The sequence below is a fragment of the Chlorocebus sabaeus genome, chromosome 26, assembly GCF_047675955.1.
Source record: "Chlorocebus sabaeus isolate Y175 chromosome 26, mChlSab1.0.hap1, whole genome shotgun sequence".
NCBI classification, from domain to species: Eukaryota; Metazoa; Chordata; class Mammalia; order Primates; family Cercopithecidae; genus Chlorocebus; species Chlorocebus sabaeus.
Genome location: NC_132929.1, coordinates 33,162,522 through 33,181,944, shown reverse-complemented (window position 1 = coordinate 33,181,944; position 19,423 = coordinate 33,162,522). Strand labels below are relative to the sequence as shown.

The window sequence follows — 19,423 nt, the reverse complement described above, 5'->3', positions numbered from 1 at the left end:
CTGAGGGTAGAAGTCTCCAGAAAGGCCCCCCATGTGTCCTCTGGGAGCTGCAGGAAGCAGCCCTGGCCCAGCAGAGCAGGAGGTGCACCCTGGAGAGTGGAGACAGAATTGAAGCAGCAGACCAGGCCCAGGAGCACGTGGCAGCTTTGTGTTCAGCAGTGTGTTTCAATGGCAATCATTTAGCAACCTTAATCTGGCTAATATGTAGGATGGCTTGGAGAAGGAGGAGACCTGCAGGCAGAGAGACAGGGTTTCTGGGACAATTCTAGCATGAGAAAATGAGGGTGTGTAGGAGGCGGTGATGGAAAGCGAAGAGCAGAGTCTTGTTTACGCATCTATTGCAAATCCAATTCTTTGGCTTTGATGACAGTCATTGGTGTCCAACAGTCATGGCAGAATGACTTTCCACAAGCAGGTGAGAATTTCACAAATGTCCTCCCACATGCCAGTGGGAATGAGCTGGGTGGATAAATTTACATAGCTCCACTCCTATCATCAAGGTAGTAGGTATTACTTAAGCACTTAATCTCACAGCCCAGTCATAAATTGAACTCTAATGCATGACTGTTGTAACTGCCCTTCTTCCCCACAGATATTAACTCTTATGGAAAGTATGTCATATAGACAGGGACTTTTATCTTTGAGAATATTAATAACAAATTTTTTAAAATGTCCACAAGCATTAGCTTGGCAAAACTAGAGGAAGGTTATTTTTCTTAAATTTTTGAGTAGGTAATACACTCACATGGTGTAAACATTTAAAAAGTATAAAGTTACTTTTATATTTTTATAAAAAATTACCACCCTCCTCAGTTACCACCTGCCCCTTCCTGCCTCCCAATTAGAAACAGTAGTTCATTACTTTCTGGATTATCCTTTTAGTAACTTTTTGTGCACACACAGAACAATCCTGATATGTTTATCTTCTCTTCCTGTTTTATACAAATGGTAGCAAAATTTTCCTACATATTTTCTTGCATCTTGCTTTTATTCACCATCTACATCTCTCTCTGTATCTCCCCTTCAAGGGCTTACTTGTATTTTTTTCTTTTTTCTTTTACAACTGCATATATTCTATTGTAGAGATACATAATTTATCTTACTTTCCCTTTTTTTTTTTTTTTTTTTTTTTGAAACAGGGTCTTACTCTGTCACCCAGACTGGAGTGCAGTGGCACAATCTTGGCTCACTGCAACCTCCGCCTCCCAGGCTCAAGCGATTCTCCTGCCTCAGCCTACCAAGGAGCTAGGATTACTACCTGCACCACCACGCCCAGCTAATTTTTGCATTTTTGGTAGAGACAGGGTTTCACCATGTTGGCCAGGCTGGTCTCGAACTCCTGACCTCAAATGATCCACCTGCCTTGGCCTCCCAAAGTGCTGGGATCATAAGCATGAGCCACCGTGCCTGGCCACTTTCCCCTTCTTGATAGACATTTAGGTTTCCAATGATTTTACTATTACAAACAATGCTGCAATAAATAAGTCTATCCTTATGTCTTTCCTCATATGTGAGAGGAATAGAATTTCTGGGTCAAAGGATCTAAGCATCTGTAATTTTGATCAATAATGCTGAATTGTTCTCTATAAGAGTAATAGCAAATTGCATTTTCATCAGCAACTTGCTTGTTTGCGCATAGGCCTGTGAACAATGTCCTGCCCACCTCTTGTACTTTGGCAGGTCTAATAGATAAAAATTATATCATGGGATGGTTTTAACCTGCATTAAATGACAGGTGAGGCAGAGCATCCTGTCATACATGTAAGAGCTCTCCATCTTTCCTTTAGTATAATTACCTGTTACAAATCTTCTGTCTATTTTTATGAGTTGTAGCCTTTTTCTTCTTGATTCTTGGGGGATCTTAAAATATTCAGAAAATGAGCCTATTATCTATGACATGAAGAACAAATAATTTTTCCTGGTCATTTGACTTTGACATTTTTACCAGCAGGAGTTTCTCATTTTAAAGTTGTCAAAGTTATCAGCCTTTCCTTTCATGGTTTTGAAATTTTATGTCATAATAAGAAAAGGCATTCCCTTACCCCAAGGGTATAAATGAATTCACACATATTTTTCTTCTAGCACTTTTGGATTTTATTTTTCACATTTAAATCTTTGATACATTTGGAATTTATCCAGGTATAGGACTTCCAACAGCACGTAAGTTTTCCTAAGAGCACATATTGACTAGTCCATTTTCCTTCCTTTTTTGAGATGCTACATTTATCACATATTGGGGTACATTTCTGGAGTATTTTTAATTGATGTTTGTCTATTTATGTGCCACTATGATACTGTTTCACTCTCTGAGGCTTTTTCACTTTCTTTCAACATTTAATAAGGCTACTCCCTCTCATTGCTCTTTTTTCTCATTATTTTCACAACTTTTTATTTATTTTCTATATAAACCTTAGAATCACCTACTCCACTTATAAAAAAAAAAAACCTGTTGGTCTTTTTATTGGGTCATATCAAATTGGTACAGTAACGTGGATCTTATGATGCTGAGTCTTCCTTTCTAAGCACCTGGTGTTTCTTTCCACTTATTATAGTTGACTCATAGGTATGTAGTATTTTTCTGTTGATGATATTTTGGAAATTTGTTGTACATTGAAACCTGTTTGTATATATTAATTCTATATCCTCTGTGTGTGTGTGTATATATAAAATTTTATACCCTGCTACAAATAACGAATTCCTTATTTGTTCATAGTAATTTTTCTTTCATCAGCTCATGTTCACTTGGGCTTTCCAGGTATACAGTCATATGGTTTGTAAACAGTGATAGTTTTCCATCTATCTGTGCCATTTTTAAACCTATATGTTTATTTCTCTTGTTTGGCTAGTATGTCAAGAACAATGTTAAATAATAATAGTGATAGTTGGCTTCCTTGTTTTGCTCCTGACTTTGGTGGGAATGCGTTGAACATGAAGAAGATTATTCTTGCCACAAAAATGTCCCTTTAGGTAATACAATTCATTCTGTGATAAAAATTTCCTCAGTTTATTTAAAATATAATTCTATTGATAAAGAACACTAGATACTCTGATATCTTTAGACACTAGCAACTGAGAGACCACTCTGAGCTCTGCCATGCCTCCCTATCTCCAAGCAACTGAAATAGTGACTTACTGATAGTTCCTGGGTGAGCTGTCGAATCTTCTGCCTCATCTCACCATAGTCTCCATACATTCGCTTTCTCACTTTTTCCAAAGTGGCTCTCACCTGTAGCCCACAGAGATACTAGTGAGAGATCAAGCTATAACATTTTCATACAAGCTTTCCAAAACTTTTAAGAAACTCTAAAGAAAGAAGGAACCCACATAAAAATACTCTTAAGAACAAGACAGTCAGGAAATTAAGGGAGAAGGTCACCCCCAATAATTAGTTAGAAACTAGAAAGGAATTATTCAAATAATTTATATATATAATTGTATTATATTTATATACATAATAAAATACATAGACCTATATTAATATAGAATATATTAAAATATATGTTAATATGATATATTAATTACATATAATTCTATATAATTGCACATAAATGTAATAATAAATATTAATTAGCCAAATGAACTCTGAAGAAAAAATAGTTTGTTGAAATTCACCTATCACCCTCAAATTACATTTGGACAAGGTTTTGCCCTTTTCCCATCAGGTATTTTTACAAGTACAATGTGTTTTAACAGACTCATGGCTAAGAGGACCAAAGAAACCAAAAAGCAACCTCTAATTTTCCCTCTCTCTGCTCTGACTGCCAAAGAGCAATTAAATATCTGGAATGGAAGGAAGTAAAATATGAACCCTGGAGAGCCCACAAATTGGAAAGTCAGTTCCTCAATAATCACCAATAACACACAAGGCAGTAAACATAACAAAAGTTCAAGTGATCCCCAAAATACTTGTTTACACAAACGCTGTTCAAGTTTCTCTACAGTACTACTTTCAGAGGCCTAGCAGGACCTCAAAAACTTTAAAAACACAACAAAAGACCTTACAAACAGTCCCTGACTCCTCTCTTCTTCTGGTGTCCCTAGGATGGGGGAAATACCAGGAATCCTCAAATAGGGCAGGAAGTCTCAAGGCAGTTTTCTCCAGCACACTCCAGAATTTCTCTTTTACGAAGGGCCTAAAGGCAGCAGTTTGGTTAGAATGGAAGTGTTTAGGACATAGTATTGGAAGGTTTAATTTTGAAGCACATTGTTTTAAATTAGACAACATGTTTATTAGGGGTTACTAGATATTGGTGGAGATTTGGGGGAAAGGAGAGTCAAGACCCGAAGACTTCCCGATATGAATTCTAAAAATAGAGTCTACTTTCTTGCCATTAACTACAAACATTTTGGGAAAATGAGGTTAAAAGTACAACTTTTCATTCTAGGCAGGCAGAACGGCTTTCATGTGTGGCCCTGAGCTGGCTCTTGCGCTGCTCCCAGTGCTGAGTGGGTAGAATCTTGAACTAAAGGCAAATACTGCAACGACCAGGCCAGGGATGATACCGAAGCCACCTGTGGCAGGAAGGACCTGAAAGTTAGTTTTAAGTTGCAGATCACAGTGGAGGGTGGTAATTCCAGGTCATGTGACTTTGGCACAAGTCATCCACGACTCAGGATTAGCCAACATCTCCTCCTGTCTTTGTCTTGGGCAATCTGGGACTCAGGACTCTGTTTAGAAGGTTATTAAGAGAGGAGTCATGCCTCTGGAGCATTTAAATGAGGAAGGTCTATATATTTCCTTGAGAAAAAAATACAAGAAAGTTAAAATGTCTGAGCTATTCTTAACAGGAAATTCAGGAATTGAATATTCTGAAAGGTTAAACATTATGTCTGGAGGCCGGGCACAGTGGCTTACACCTGTAATCCCAGCATTTTGGGAAGCTGAGGTGGGAGGTTCACTGGAGTCCAGGAGTTTGAGACCAGCCTGGGCATCATGGCAAAATCCCGACTCTACAAAAAATTATCTAGGGGTAGTAGCACGCACCTGCAGTCCCAGCTGCTTGGGAAGCTGAGGCAAGAGGATCACTTGAGGCTGGGGAGGTAGAAGCTGCAGTAAGCTGTGATTGTGCCACTGCACTCCAGCCTGGATGACAGAGTGAGACCTTGTCTCAAAAATATATAATAAAATAAAGTTTTAAAATTATGTTTGAAAGCTGGGATAACTAGGAGTTTGAGGTTGGTGGCTGTCATACACATTATGTATATGCATGTTAATTTTTCTGGCTTTTCCTCATACTTTCTGCTAAGCATTTATTATTTTTTAAATTCAACAATTGTTCCTTTTAAAAACTCACACAAAAGCTAAGACATCGTGAGTTTGCATCTTATCTGAAAACCCACAAAATAAAATAGGGCTCACAGAGCTGTGTTTTTAACCTTAGGTATCAAAGCCCAGCCAACCCCCACAATCTCAGCCTGAGGACTGAAGTATGCACAGAGTAAAAGTGACTTGCTGGGCCAGACACAGAGCTGGAGCTCGAAGCAAGGACTATGAGCTCACAGGCCTGGGTGACTCCCTGGCCCCACACTGCCTCTTACAAGCACTTTCTAAGCCACTGGTCTATAATGTGAGCCCATCAGTGTCAGAACAGCCCATCTCCTCTTCCATACAAGCTGGGTGGTTTGGTCAAGAGGGGAATCAGTCAATCTAGGGGAACACAGGATGGAATGAAAAGAAATGGAGAGAGAGAAGAAAATACTCCAAAATGTTAACAGTTGCTCTGGTTGAATGGTGAGATTATGAGTGATTTTATTTTCTTCTTCATACACATTTGTATTTCCCAAATTTTCTCAAAAGAACATGTAATTTAAAAGATAGGAAATAAACTATTAAATACAAGGAAGTGAATGGCATTGATTGGCTTGGTTGGACAAAGTCTATTGTGGTTGACTTCCTAGCATTTGTTTCAACCCAACTGATTGATCTGAGTCAGCCACAGTCTTCCTATTCCTTTTGCCAGGGATGGATTTGGGACTGGTAAGTGTGATAAAGAAAAACCACTCAAGAGCCTCCAAACCCTACACGGAAGGAGGAAGCCATCTGCTCTCCTAAGTATACTTACCTAGTAACATCCATCCAGCAGAAGTTCAACCTTTCCTTCCTTGCAGATTTACATCTGTACTTTAACATTACCATTTCCAGAAACCAAACACAGAAACATTTCCAGCCAAAATGATAACATTAAGAATTCTTTCAAAATACCTTATTACATTCACTTCAATGCTTCCAACTCCATCCTCCTGCATGCTACAAAAAGAAAGCAGATGGGGGCAAAAACCCTTAAATGGCTCACATCTTTGATGTAGTTCATCTCTTCTTTCAGTTGACTCGTGGACCACCCATACACCACCATTTCTTTCTGCTGATTTTGATCTGATCTTCGCACCACACCATAAACAACACCCTGAGGAAGTTTCCTGGTAGGTTCTCCATTGCTCAGGTCAAGATGCTAAAAGAAAGTAGGAAAAGAGAACAAGAATAATGACTCTTTAAGCCTCATGCAAACAGTTGTCATAATGGGCCCACTGTGTATGATTATGCAAATTGTGCCCAGCACTCATTGCCTGGCAGTGGAGATGGAGGGAGCAAAAATCCCACCTGGTCTCTGTTCACCAAGTTGATTTGGCAAAGGCTTGGGCTGCATGTATCCCGGAGGAAGAGCACCCTTTGCTAATGTCTATAAGGGCCCGTCCACTCACTTAGCAGTAATTCCCACAAAGATACCAGATGGACTTGTGTTGTCCTAGTAACAAAAGCAAGCATGTGAAACCTCATGCTCTTAATAATGCTATCTTTCCCCTTTTCCCAGCTTCTCCATATGACTCCAACCTCATCACTAAATACATGGCCTTCAACGCACAAGGTTGAGGCTGGCGGTCATCTAGCAGCCAAACTGTCCTCTGAGGATAGGGCTGGTCCTGGGGCCAAGTTCTGAGAAAAGGGGGTAGTGTTAGTACGTAACCTGTTGTGATCATTCATGAAATATTTCTGAAAAGCCAGGAAGAGGTGGTGCGACTGCAGCCCAAAAGGATCCTCCCGGTCCTGTTGGCTGGTCCTTAATTCTTTCAGTTAAAGTTTTGGTCATTGGTGAAATGCAAATACCCTTGAGAAACAGTAACACGTCCAAGCCTTAACACACTTTTATAGAATGAAGGCTTAGCAAGCAGGAAAGGGGTATATTAAGATTTGTTGAGCGCCTACTATAAGCTAGAAATATTCCTAAGCACATTTAATGTTCGCAACCACTCTGTGACACAGCAATTGTCCTTTCTGTACTTTCCACTTCATAGCTGAGAAAACTGAAGTTCAAAGAGGTTAGGCAACTTGCTTATAGACACACATCTACATTCAAGCCTGGCTCTGTGATTCTGTCTGACATTAAGCACCTCCCCATACCGCAGGTTATGTTTAGATGCAGGGGACAGAGTAGGGGTCTTCACAACACGGAAGGGAGAGAAGTAAGAAAAAATCCAAGATCAAGGACTGAGACTTCAGACAAACTGATCTTCTCTCAATTTTCCCTGGGGCGGACCCAGGTACCTCGACAATCCCACAGCACAGAAACCCAAATTCCATAAGGGTAATTCTGCTCCCCTGCTAACTTTTCAACTGCCTTTACACAGAGATTCTTGCCATGTACTTGAAAAAAAAACAAAAACAAACCAAAAAAAAAACGCTTTTTTTTTTTGAGACGGAGTCTCACTCTGTCACCCAGGCTGGAGTGTAGTGGCGTGATCTTGGCTCACTGCAACCTCCACCTCCCAGGTTCAAGTGATTCTCCTGCCGCAGTCTTTCAAGTAGCTGGAATTACAAGTGTGTACCACCACACTAGCTAATTTTTGTATTTTGTTTGTTTGTTTTTGAGACAGAGTCTCACTCTGTTGCCAGGCTGGAGTGCAGTGGCGCAATCTCCGCTCACTGCAGCTTCCACCTCCTGGGTTCAACCAATTCTCCTGCCTCAGCCTCCTGCGCAGCTGGGACTACAGGTGTGTGCCACCACGCCCAACTAATTTTTGTATTTTCAGTAGAGACAGGGTTTCACCGTGTTGGCCAGGATGGTCTTGATCTCTTGACCTTGTGATCCGCCCACATCAGCCCCACAAAGTGCTGGGATTACAGGCGTAAGCCACTGCACCCGGCCAATTTTTATATTTTTAGTAGAGACAAGGTTTCACCATCTTGACCAGATTGGTCTCAAATTCCTGATCTCAAGTGATCTGCCTGCTTTGGCCTCCCAAAGTGCTGGGATTACAAGCATAAGCCACCGCACCTGGCCCACAAAATATTTTTTAACACACAAAACTTTAATTTGCATTTGGAAATCATTCATTGTGGCAGGACACTAAGTACTTTATGATCCCATTCATTCAAAGTTTGCAAAATCAAAGAAAGGTCTAGAAAGCTACGTGATGATGATGAATCTTACAGGTCTCTAAGGAGGGAACCTTGGATGGGGTGGTGGCGCTAGAGATCAGGATGGACTTTTGTCATTTGCTTTATACCTTTCTATCTTGCTTGTTTTTTGTTTTGTTTTGCTTCGTTTCAATGTAAGCTTTTTAAAAAGTAAGACAATACAACAACCATTGCTTCTCGCCCTTCTTCCCACACTTGGAAAGAGATGGATGCAAGGGGCTGTGATTCCTTGTACTTGCTTCTGGTAAACGCTTCCCCCTGAGTCCCTTACAGCTGGGTCCCAAAAGCACTGATGCTACCCTGACATTTGTGCTTTAAGTTTGGGTAACTGAGCTGTTAAATAGTTTGCAGCAGAGTCACGAGCTGGCATTAAGTTATCCCCAGTTTACCGGACATATAACCAGGAAGAGGAAAAGCTCTAATGAAACTCCCCAAATACCAGGAAACAAAAGCAAGATCTTTCAGTCACAGACTCCACGCAGTTCCTCAAAAACAAGCCGATTACGACACAGAGCTTTGGTGAAACGCATTTCTGCAAAGCAAAGGCTTTCAGAGGTGAACTGGCTTGCAGGAAAACTCAGGTGGCTGGACACAGAGGATCCCGCCCCTGGCCTAGGCAGGGAGATGAGGCCGCCACGGAGAGGGGAAAACACAAGCAATGCCAGGAACACTGAGGTCTGTAGAACACTCCTGAGCGGCCCAGGTCTCAAAGTTGTACACACAGAAAGAGATCAAGATACACTGAGTGAAAAATCATAAATTTCAAATTTTTGTTTTTTAAGACTGTGTGTTTGTGTATGTAACACTTCTAGAAAGATGGAATCCAGATCTCTAACGACAGTTTCCTCAGGAAAATGAGATTTCACTTTTTCCTTCATGTTCTTTTGTGGACTTTGAATGTTTTTTGGCAAAAAGATAAAAGCATTATGTTTGAATTGATCATTTGTGTAAAGGTCAGGGTCTAAATAAAAGGGCCCCGGGAAGGGCACGGCCCCAGGACTCTACCCGCAGTGGAGATGGAGTCCTCTCCACGCCAGGGGAGGGGACTCCTGAGGCAGCCCAAGGAGCTGATGGGCCCTGACAGGAAAAGTGAAGAAGAACGTTACTGAAGAAAGAGGAGGGGGAAGAAATTTGTGGTCAGGTGACTTTATTATATATAACATATAACATACATTGTAACATATATGTTATATAACATATTGTATATAATATAACATATATTACATTATATACAATATATAATATTTTCTTTAATCCTCACAGTGACCCTACTGTGTAAATAGTATGACTTCTCTTCTTCCAGGGTAACAGCCTGCGAGTTCCTGCCTATGTCTTTCCAAATTGGAGCTCTTTTTTCACTACAGTGCTACAGTCAGGAGAGCAACTGGAACTCACGTCTCCACGTGGCATCCCAGGGTCTCCAGTCATAGGGAAGCCAAGAGCCTGCCTTCAGGTCTCAGGGCCATTTGGAAGAGGCAGGTCCAGGGTGGGGGGCTCTTTCCACTTCCCCCACCCTTCCCCAATCCCACACCTGCCTCACTGTCTCCCTTCTGTTCCTTTAGGAGCCAACCTCCTTCTTGTTTCAAGGTAATCACACGTGCTGTTCCCTCGATCTGCACTGCTGGGCTGAAATGTCGCTTCCTCAAGAAACAAGAATGCCTTCCCTGACCCTTCGGACCCCTGAGGTCTTCTCGGTCCACTCTCACAGCGCTTCCCCATGACACTCGCCACAGCTGCAGCCCAGCGACTGCTGGGATATGTCAGTATCCTTGTGTGGGGAAGGCCTGCTTCCCCATCAACTGTAAATTCCAGCAAGTCCAGGGCCCAGTTTGTCTTCTTTTCCACTGTAATTCCCAGATCTAACAGTGACTGACATGCAATGGTCTCTCAATAACTATTTGCTGAATGAATAGGGAACTTTAGAAGTTGAGAGAGGTCTGGGAATTACTCAGGGTACATAAATATGGTCCAAATGAAGTGAATACCTGTTATTCTTCTTAGATGGAGGAACAGACAGTTGATGTTTACCCCAGTCACAACATGTATACCAAGAAAAGCTGCTAGGAGCGGAGATGGCTATCATTTCTATAAAATGTCAGCGTGCTTTTGGTCAAAAACTGAACATAGGAAAAAAAGAAAAAAGCTGATATGCTGCGCAAGATGTTTGGGGCTAAATTTCTCTCCTCTTGTATCCTTTAAAATACCTCCCAATAAGAAAAGTATTACGTTTTAGGCAGAAGAGCATTATGATGATATTAAGAAACAGTCTCTTTTAGAGAAACATGCTGAGATACAGATGATGTATATTTATTTCCTTATACAGCATGGATGTAGATGAGGCAGGATTGGCCATGTATTGAGGTAGGTGGTGCTGGGGAAAGGGCTAGTGACTCATTACACGATCCAGTCTCATTTTGTATGTTTGAAACTCTCCCAAATTACGTTTTTTAAAACCTCCTTATGGCCAGGCACAGTGGCTCATACTTACAATCCCAGCACTTTGGGAGGCCAAGGCAGGCAGATTGCTTGAGCCCAAGCATTTTGAGACCAGCCTGGGCAACATGGTGAAAATCCATCTCTGCAAAAAATGCAAAAATTAGCTGAATGTGGTGGTGTGTGCCTGTAGTCCCAGCTACTTGGGAGGCTAAGGTGGGAAGATTGCTTGAGCCCAGGAGGTTGAGGCTACAGTAAGCCATGATCACACCACTACACTCCAGCCTGGGCGACAGAGCAAGACCCTATCTCAAGAAAATTTAATTTAATTTAATTTAAATTAAAAATCAAAAGCCTCCTTATAATTCTACTTGGTATTAAAAAATCAAATTTTTAAAAATGTACTCTAGACCTATTAAAAGCCTCCTGGGCATGAAACAATACTAGATAAAATCTGCTTGAAAATAAAAGGCCTGGACGGGCACGGTGGCTCATGCCTATAATCCCAGCACTTTGGGAGGCCGAGGCGGGTGGATCACGAGGTTAGGAGATCAAGACCATCCTGGCTAATACAGTGAAACCCCATCTCTACTAAAAATACAAAAAAATTAGCCAGGCGTGGTAGCGGGCATCTGTAGTCCCAGCTACTCTGGAGGCTGAGGCAGGAGAATGGTGTGAACCCAGGAGGCGGAGCTTGCAGTGAGCTGAGATCATGCCACTGCACTCCAGCCTGGGCAACAGAGCGAGACTCTGTCTCAAAAAACAAAAGAAAATAAAAGGCCAAATAAATATGTAGAATAAAAAGAAAGTTATTACAAAGAAGGAAAATTGACTGAAAGGGCATTCCTTACTCTCAACACATACACAAAATCTCTGGATTAAGCTGTTCCCCGTGAGTGTTCACAGCTTAAAATCTACCCACACTATGGCTGACCTCCCTAAAGATACATCTGGCAGCCAGTGCCTTAGAAAGAAAGATCAGCTACAGAAAACTAACTCAGCCTAAATTCCTCTTCTAAGGGATTTACTGGCCATCGAAGAGTCTGGGTTAACAAGGCCAACGATATTGTCCAAATCTTAAATGAGAATATAGGATCCTACAATGCAACAAGCTCCACAAAGGCAGGGACTACATCTGCCTTATTCACTGCTCTATCTCTGGTACCCAGCATAAACAGATGCTTCATAAATACATTTTGAGGCGAAAAAGAAAGATGAAATATTTGGAGTATAGTCATCCTTGACACTGAGGATTAATCTGTGCAAAACAAGAAAATCCCTTGGTCAATCAGGGTTCTTAGGGGAAATAAGAACGGAAACGCCGCTCAACGTACATCAAACTGACAAGAGCAGACTAACACAGCCAGTTCCCTGCCCCGCCCCACCGGCCAGGATGGGCAGCTGGTCACACATCCTGGCTGCCAAAATGATTGAGAAGGGCCATAACGTGACTCGTGTGACTTCCAGACTGGAAGCCAAGTTATTTCCAAAACTTCTGACTTCAGACCTCTTTTCTCCAGCCAGAGGGCAGCAGCTAACCCAGGACTGCTGAGCACAGAGCCACTGGGTTCCCTGCCCAACTTGCAGGCAGAGGCTGGCACTTCAGGAATGTGCTCTGACTTGTCCAACCTGTGTATCTATCTCAGCAAATTATTTGGCCCAGTTCATTACTCATACTTGACACTGTTCTGCTTTCTTGGACAAAAATAAATATCACCTCTGAGCCTGAAGGGCCTTTCCAGAGCCTGGGAAAGAAACAGGGAGAAATGGGCAGGCCCGTATTCTCAGAAAAACTGAAACCTTCGGCTTATCAAATACTTGACCAGGCACAGTGGTGTATGCTTGTAGTCCCAGCTACTCGAGAGGCTGAGACAGGAGGAATACTCGAGCCCAGGTGTTCAAGGCAACCGTGTGCTATGATTGCACCTGGGAACAGCCACTGCGCTCCAGCCTGGATGACATAGTGAGACCCTGTTTCTAAAAAATGAAACTAATTTAGATAATTCTGACAGTCTCAAAGACTGAATAGTGCTCACTTCCTAAGTTAACTCAGGAGAAAAGATCACTTTCAAAGCTTAAGATGAGAAGGAAAAGGAAAGCTTCTAGCCAAGCAGAAGTCCCAAAGAGAGTGGCATTTGTAATGACAGCACCCTGACAGGAGTGCTAGTGTACAGCTAGTGTACAGCTTCAATGCAGACTAGTGTGCAGCTAGTGTACAGCTTCAATGCAGACAGTAGTTGCTTAGGCCTAATAACCCCAGCAGAAAAGGGAAGAATACATGGGAGAAAAAAAAAAATCAGGAACTGCTTTTCTGGAACCCATGGGTATAGTACACACCTTAGGTAACCTTGACTGATACAATGTAAATATCCTAAATAGAGTTTCTCTGATAGGAGAAAGCATGCAAGTCAATATTCCCATGGCAATACGGCCCATCACAGACCTGAGCTGGAATTGCCAATCCACTGTCTACTAGCTGTGTGCCCCTAAGAAAGTTATTTTCTGTACTTTAAAGAGCTTCAGGGTCCTTAACAGTAAAATGGGGATCATACCACCAATTTCAGTGGGCAGTCTAAGGAATATACAGAATAAAATACACAAAACACCTAGTGTGCTGATAGCATACTAGTAGATACCGGGAGTTTCTAGTATCAGTGGTGTGAGTTTTTAGTATCTGGGTTCCTACTCAACTCTACATGTCTATCTAAGTGAGTCTGTTTGTCTGTCCACCCTTTTCTTGGTCTTTTTGCTATTCTCATCACAGTTGTCAAATTGGCTTTGACAGCGCAATAGTCACCCCCAAACTGTCCTTGGTTTCTCCTCATGGGGAGTGAATCACAAAGTCTCAGAAGGTTACAAAAAATGGAAAAGAGTTGTAGAGACCAGTGGGTTTTCAGACACTATTCCCAGCTCCTCCTCCGTGTCTGTCAAGGTTGTCAGGTGAAGAGTTGGGGGCCTGCTGGAGGCAGCCAACATAGCCCTGATCTTTTTTCAGCTCCACCCGCTGCACCTTGACTGCTTTACCAAGAACACTTCCACATTTACCAACGTGAATAAAGGAATGTGCGGAAAAACACTGGCTCTAGACTAACACTTCTATTTGCTAGAAGAAGCAATGAAGACCCCTAGAGATAACCTGACTGGCCCAACCACCACAGGGGTTCATGAGGAAGCCGGGACTCAAACCCTAGGTCTCTCCCCATCCTCCAGGGGCTGTTATCTCTGAGGGGCACGCAGAGTCCCTGGTGTGCTGTCACAAAGGGCAGCCCGGCCCCCACCTGAAGCTCTGAATCATGGCAGCACACTCGCTCACTTGGCAACAACCCGCGAGGTTGTATAAACAGTCACACCAAGGACGAGAACTCAGCAGGCTTATTCATCCAAGGCTTTTAAAGGAAAGAAGACTATAAAACCTACTGGCAAAGACTTCCTCCTTTTCAACATTTTATTGGGTTATGAAAATTCCCAATTCTACATCCATACTCATGCATCTGCTCTCTCTCACTCAGCATTCTCAAAGGTCTAGAGAGAAAACAGCTTCTTTAAAAACAACAGGTCACTGAAGGACACCTCCAAAGCGAGGATGTCAATAGCTATTTAAAACAGTATCTGCCTCAAGCTATTTTATCTATTCGCACAGGACTTTACCATCATAAAGACTCAGAAGCGACTCAAATCAGATTCCCTAAAATTCAACTGTGCAGTGAGGCCCTGATTCAATATGCTAAGTCTGCAATAGCTGGTGTGGGTTCTGTCTCTGTGTGTACAGGTGTGTGTCCCTGCATATACACACAGGAATCTGTTGCACATGACTATGGAGAAGAATATGGATACATAAATTCAGAGTTTTTTGAAAACAATAGGTACTTAATTTCAAAACTATTTATTACCAATTTTAATTTGAAGGTTCGGCATGTTTATAAACATTACGTTCTACATTTATCAATTTCTCAACATGTAATTTGTGCCCATAAACTAATCAGCACCCTCCCATATTATTAATGATTTTTAATGTTCAATATTCGAATAAAAGCCCACGGCTAATTCATGTGAGTTGTTAATATCATTCAAGGTGATTTCCTCAAAGAACCTAGTTATGGGTTGAATAGCGTCCCCCCAAAAGATATGTTGGAGTCCTAACCCCCAGTACCCAGGAATTTGACCTTATATGGAGAGCAGGTCAAGTTAAGATAAAGCCATTAGACTGGGCCCTATTGATGTCCCTATAAAAAGGGGAAAATCTGGACACAGAAACATGAAAATGTCATGTGAAGATTGGAGTGATACTGCCACAAGCCAAGGATCACCAAGAGCTAACAGCAGCTGGAAGAGGCAAAGAAGAACTCTCCCCCTAGAGCCTTCAGAGGGGGCACCACCAGCACCCTGATCCCAGACGTCTGAACTCCAGAACTGTGACAGAATACATTCGGTTACTGAAGCCATCTCGTTTTTCATGCTTTGTTGTGGCAGCCCTAGGAAGCTAATATAAAACTCAACCATCATAACCAACAAGCATTCATTAAGCACCGACTATGTGCAAGGCAGAGACCTAGGTTTTGGGAAGAGAGAATAAAAAGACTCAACCTAATTTCTCTGTGTGTATGTGCCTACATATACGTTATACAAAAATTTTGCAAAAAATATATATGTATGCCTACGTGGAGTTCTTAGCAGTACATAGCTAGGTGCCAAATGAAAGGGGCAGCCTGGGTGTCCTGTAGGTTAACGGAAGAGTGACCACAGCACATGGAAGTCAGGGAAGTTACCAGAAGGGAAGTGGGCCTTTAGCTGAGCCTTGAAGGACAGGGAAGACTTGGATAAACTGAGACATGGCAGGGAAGGGACTCCAAGCATGGCTAGGGCCTCAGCAAGGGTTAAGAGGAGGGAAGAGATGCTATGTGTATGGAAAATAAAGTCAGGAAGGAGGAGAGGCAGGACAGGCAGCTTCAGGCAGGAGAATAACTCCAGAAGGTCTAAGGGGGTAAAAACAAAGACCCAGGGCCACTGGGTTTGGCATTCAAAGGGAAGAGATTCAGCGTTTAGTCATTACCTCTTTAATCCATAAGACAGACCAGACACTGTGGTGAGTATTTTGCATATATTAGCTCATTTACTCTTTGAAACCAGGCATCGTTGTGTCTACTTTAAGGATGAGGAAGCTGTGCATTTGGGAGCTCATCTGTGGTCAGCAGAAAGCAGTCTCGGGGCAGGTGATGTCTCCTGAAGGACTAAAAGGAACAGGCAGCCAGGGGATCTGCCTTAGGGGTAGGAAACCTCCAAATACACCCCCACAAACCCTTGACTCCATCGGAAGGTGCTGACCCTGTTGTAATTGCATCTGACAGCCTCCAAACACACCTTTGTGGAAATGGGCAAAATACGCCATCCACAACACACCTACATTGGGAGTAATTCCTCTCTCCAATGACTGAAGAACAGCAGATGGAAGAATGGCCCAAATGGCAGCAGCCTCTATGCATGGCCAGCTGTCTCATGACACTGTGGCATCCCTGCAATATTAAACACCTCCCACAACAGTGTGAAAATCTGAGGAAGGCCCAGGCTGCCCACGTCATTTGCAGCTCTAACAGGACCCTGGAAATCCTTGAGAAGTCTCACTTCAACAGAAGTCAATCGGGCCATTTACAACTTTCTATTCACATATCTGAGCCAGCTCCAATCCCCTGGCCTTTGCACACAGACGATCCCTCTTCAAAGGAACCAAAGTCATGTGACCACGTAGGGTCATCCAGAGTTTTGGCATCTTGCAATTCCATGGGTTCCAAGGAGGGAAAGCCATGTCGAAACCACATCCAAGGAAGTGGTCCCTACAGAGTCTCCTCGCCAGTGCATGGCCCTGGCCCTCAGTGACTCATGCCAGGAACCTGGCCAGGACATGGTGATGAAATCACTCAGAGCAACCTCCCAGTTACCCCTAGAAACTTCAAGGGCAGACACCACCCAAGGACTTCATCCCTAGGGAAACAACAACCCCACCCTCCTCCCCTCTACCCCAGTTCTTCTGCAATGAGTCACCAATGTGTCACACACAGGCACTTAGACTACACGCCTGGTCCACCTGGTGTAAGAAGTATCCTAGTGCATACGCTATCCCAGCAGTGCCTGTCCTGTGCTCCTCAGGGCCTTGGAGTTCTCAAGCATCCACAGGAGGGTTTCTGGGGGCTGAGGGGTAAAGGGAGACTGGGAGGACTTGGGCCCCCATTAGCACCACTTTTGCTCGGTTTGCATATGAGGGTTCAGTAAAACATTTTGATTTTTTTTTTTCAAAGAGGGTCCTATTGACAAGTTTGAAAAGCACTATTCAAGACAAACAGGCAAACTGGCACACAATTTGTTGACTCCACTCAACACAGCTAAACACACGAGGCTCCTTCCGTGGCATTACTTGATTCTTCCTCAGTGGTTACAGACCCTCCAGGGTCCTCCAGCACCTAATACCCCAGTTTTGGCACTCAGAAACCTTTCACAAACATCTCCCAAGGCACGAAGCTTGGGTCTAACTCCAAAAGACTATATTCCCCTGTTCCTCTACCATCCGTACCAACAGGCACAGCCACCAGGCCCTTGTCCTGTCCCTCACTCCAGCTTAGGCCACTTCTTCAAAAAGTGTTCTAAGCAGCTCTGAGCAGCTGGACACAGCCCAGGCCCATGTCTTGGACCAAGTCATCAGCTCTAAAAGGGATAGGCAGGGAGAGGAGCAGTGAGGACAGAAGGGGACACTGCCTAGTGACAGATGGCCCCACTCAGTCCTGTTCATCAGCAGGCGTGCAGTGGCTGAAGCCTGACCACTTCTACTCTCTGCTTAGGACTTTTACTCCCAAACTTTGTCTTTGGAGAATGTTCGAAGCTACACAGAAGCTGAAAGAGCCACTCAGCTACATAACCATAGTACCATTATCACAAGAAAATTAACATTTATTTAATAATATGTAATATACAGTGCATATACAAAATTGTATAGCCATCCCAGCATATCTTCTATAGGATTTTTTTTTTTTTTTTTTGCCAAGATCTAATCCAGGTTCACTCGTTACATTTAATGTTAAGTCCCTTTAGTCTGTTATCTGTAACAAATTCTCATCTTTTTTAAAAATAACATTGAATTTATTGAGGGATTCAGGCCAATTGTTTTGTAGAATGTCCCACATTCTGGTTTTCTGTTTCCTTATTATTAGTTAAGCAAGTTTGGCATGAATATTACGTATGTGATGTTGTGCACCTCTTAGCTGAATCACCTCAGAAGTCATGTAACATCAGCTCGTCCCACTATTGGTGAAGTTAGGTTGAATCACTCAGTTGAAATGCTGGTTGCCTGCCTACTCCACTGTGAAGGTACTGTCCCTTTAGAATCAGTAATCCATTGGGGTGATACTTTGAGAGTATCCTACAATAATCTTTCACCAACTTATTTTTGCATCTATTGATGAGTATACCTGGAGGTTACAAAACAGAGATTTTCTGAACTGATTAGCTAGTGTTCTATTAAAAAAAGGGGGCTTCCCTTTTTTATCCTCTCATCTTGTGCCTCTACTCCTCTTCTCCAATTATTACTATAAACATAAGGATTTTTTAAAATATCCATTGTGTTATAACCCATGACTATCATTATTCTGTTTGATGCTCCAGTTGTTCCCATTTTTGGCCAGTGAAAGCCCGTTCAAACTGGCTGCTCGTCCTTTACTAGGATACTAGGACCCCATTTGTCTCTGAGTGGCACCTTGTTTTCCAGAGGTCCCATATCCCCCTCATCTTTTCCCTGCTGCAACCCAGAACTAGCTGTTTTTCCGGATCTTTTTAGTAGAACTCATCCACTCTTTGTAGGCAGATCAGCAATTTTACTTCTTCTCACTTTCTCTAGTCAGAACTTCATTTTCCTTTCTCCCTACTTCCTTTCCCTGGCATTCATCAGTTGCATCAACACAGGCAGCTCTCTGTCCTTGGTAGAAAGTGGGGAGGAGACGGCAAGGACAGACAGAGGCCTACGGTAAACTTAGGGACAGTATCAAACACTTGGCCGTCAATGAGAAGCTTTCTTTTTTATAGTTGACCACATTCATGGTTAACCCCAAAGCAAGGCTTATATTTCAAGAGGTCACTACGTCATGACTCCATTTATGACATTTATATCATATCATTTTATTTTATTTTATAATCATATAAAATACATGCACAAAAAAAAGTACTGCCTACTTCCTGACACCCCATCCCCTTCTTTTACTTTGTCTCCATCAGCACTTACCACCTCCTAACCTCTATAAAATGTACTTCATTATTTTGTTTACTTTCATTCTTGTCCCACTAGAATGTAAGTTCCCTGGATGACAGATTTGGTTGACTGCTTTGTTCACTACTATACTCCTACTGTCTAGAACAGTGCCTGGAATGCAGTAGGTGCCCCATAATTATGAATGAGTACAATGGGTTGGCCAGAACCACAGGCCTAGAGGTCGCAGGACCTCCTCTTTATCCTTCAAGCCTCCTACTTCACGGTCACCTCCGAAGCAGTCAGTTATTTCCTTCTCTGTGTTCCCAGATTCCATCTTACAGGAATGGATC

The 19,423-nt window shown here is 42.6% G+C and overlaps 1 protein-coding gene across 2 annotated transcripts in view; it reads right to left on the bottom strand.

Annotated features, from left to right (window-relative positions):
* MYZAP (myocardial zonula adherens protein) overlaps window positions 1-19,423 on the bottom strand; it is a 93,789-nt gene that overhangs the window by 61,113 nt on the left and 13,253 nt on the right. For both annotated transcript variants that reach the window (XM_008016468.3, XM_008016467.3), the window contains exons 3-4: window positions 6,294-6,449; window positions 3,134-3,226 (exon numbers count right to left, since the gene is read on the bottom strand). In XM_008016468.3, coding sequence (XP_008014659.3) covers window positions 3,134-3,226; window positions 6,294-6,449 — 249 coding nt within the window. The remainder of the gene's footprint in view (window positions 1-3,133; window positions 3,227-6,293; window positions 6,450-19,423) is intronic.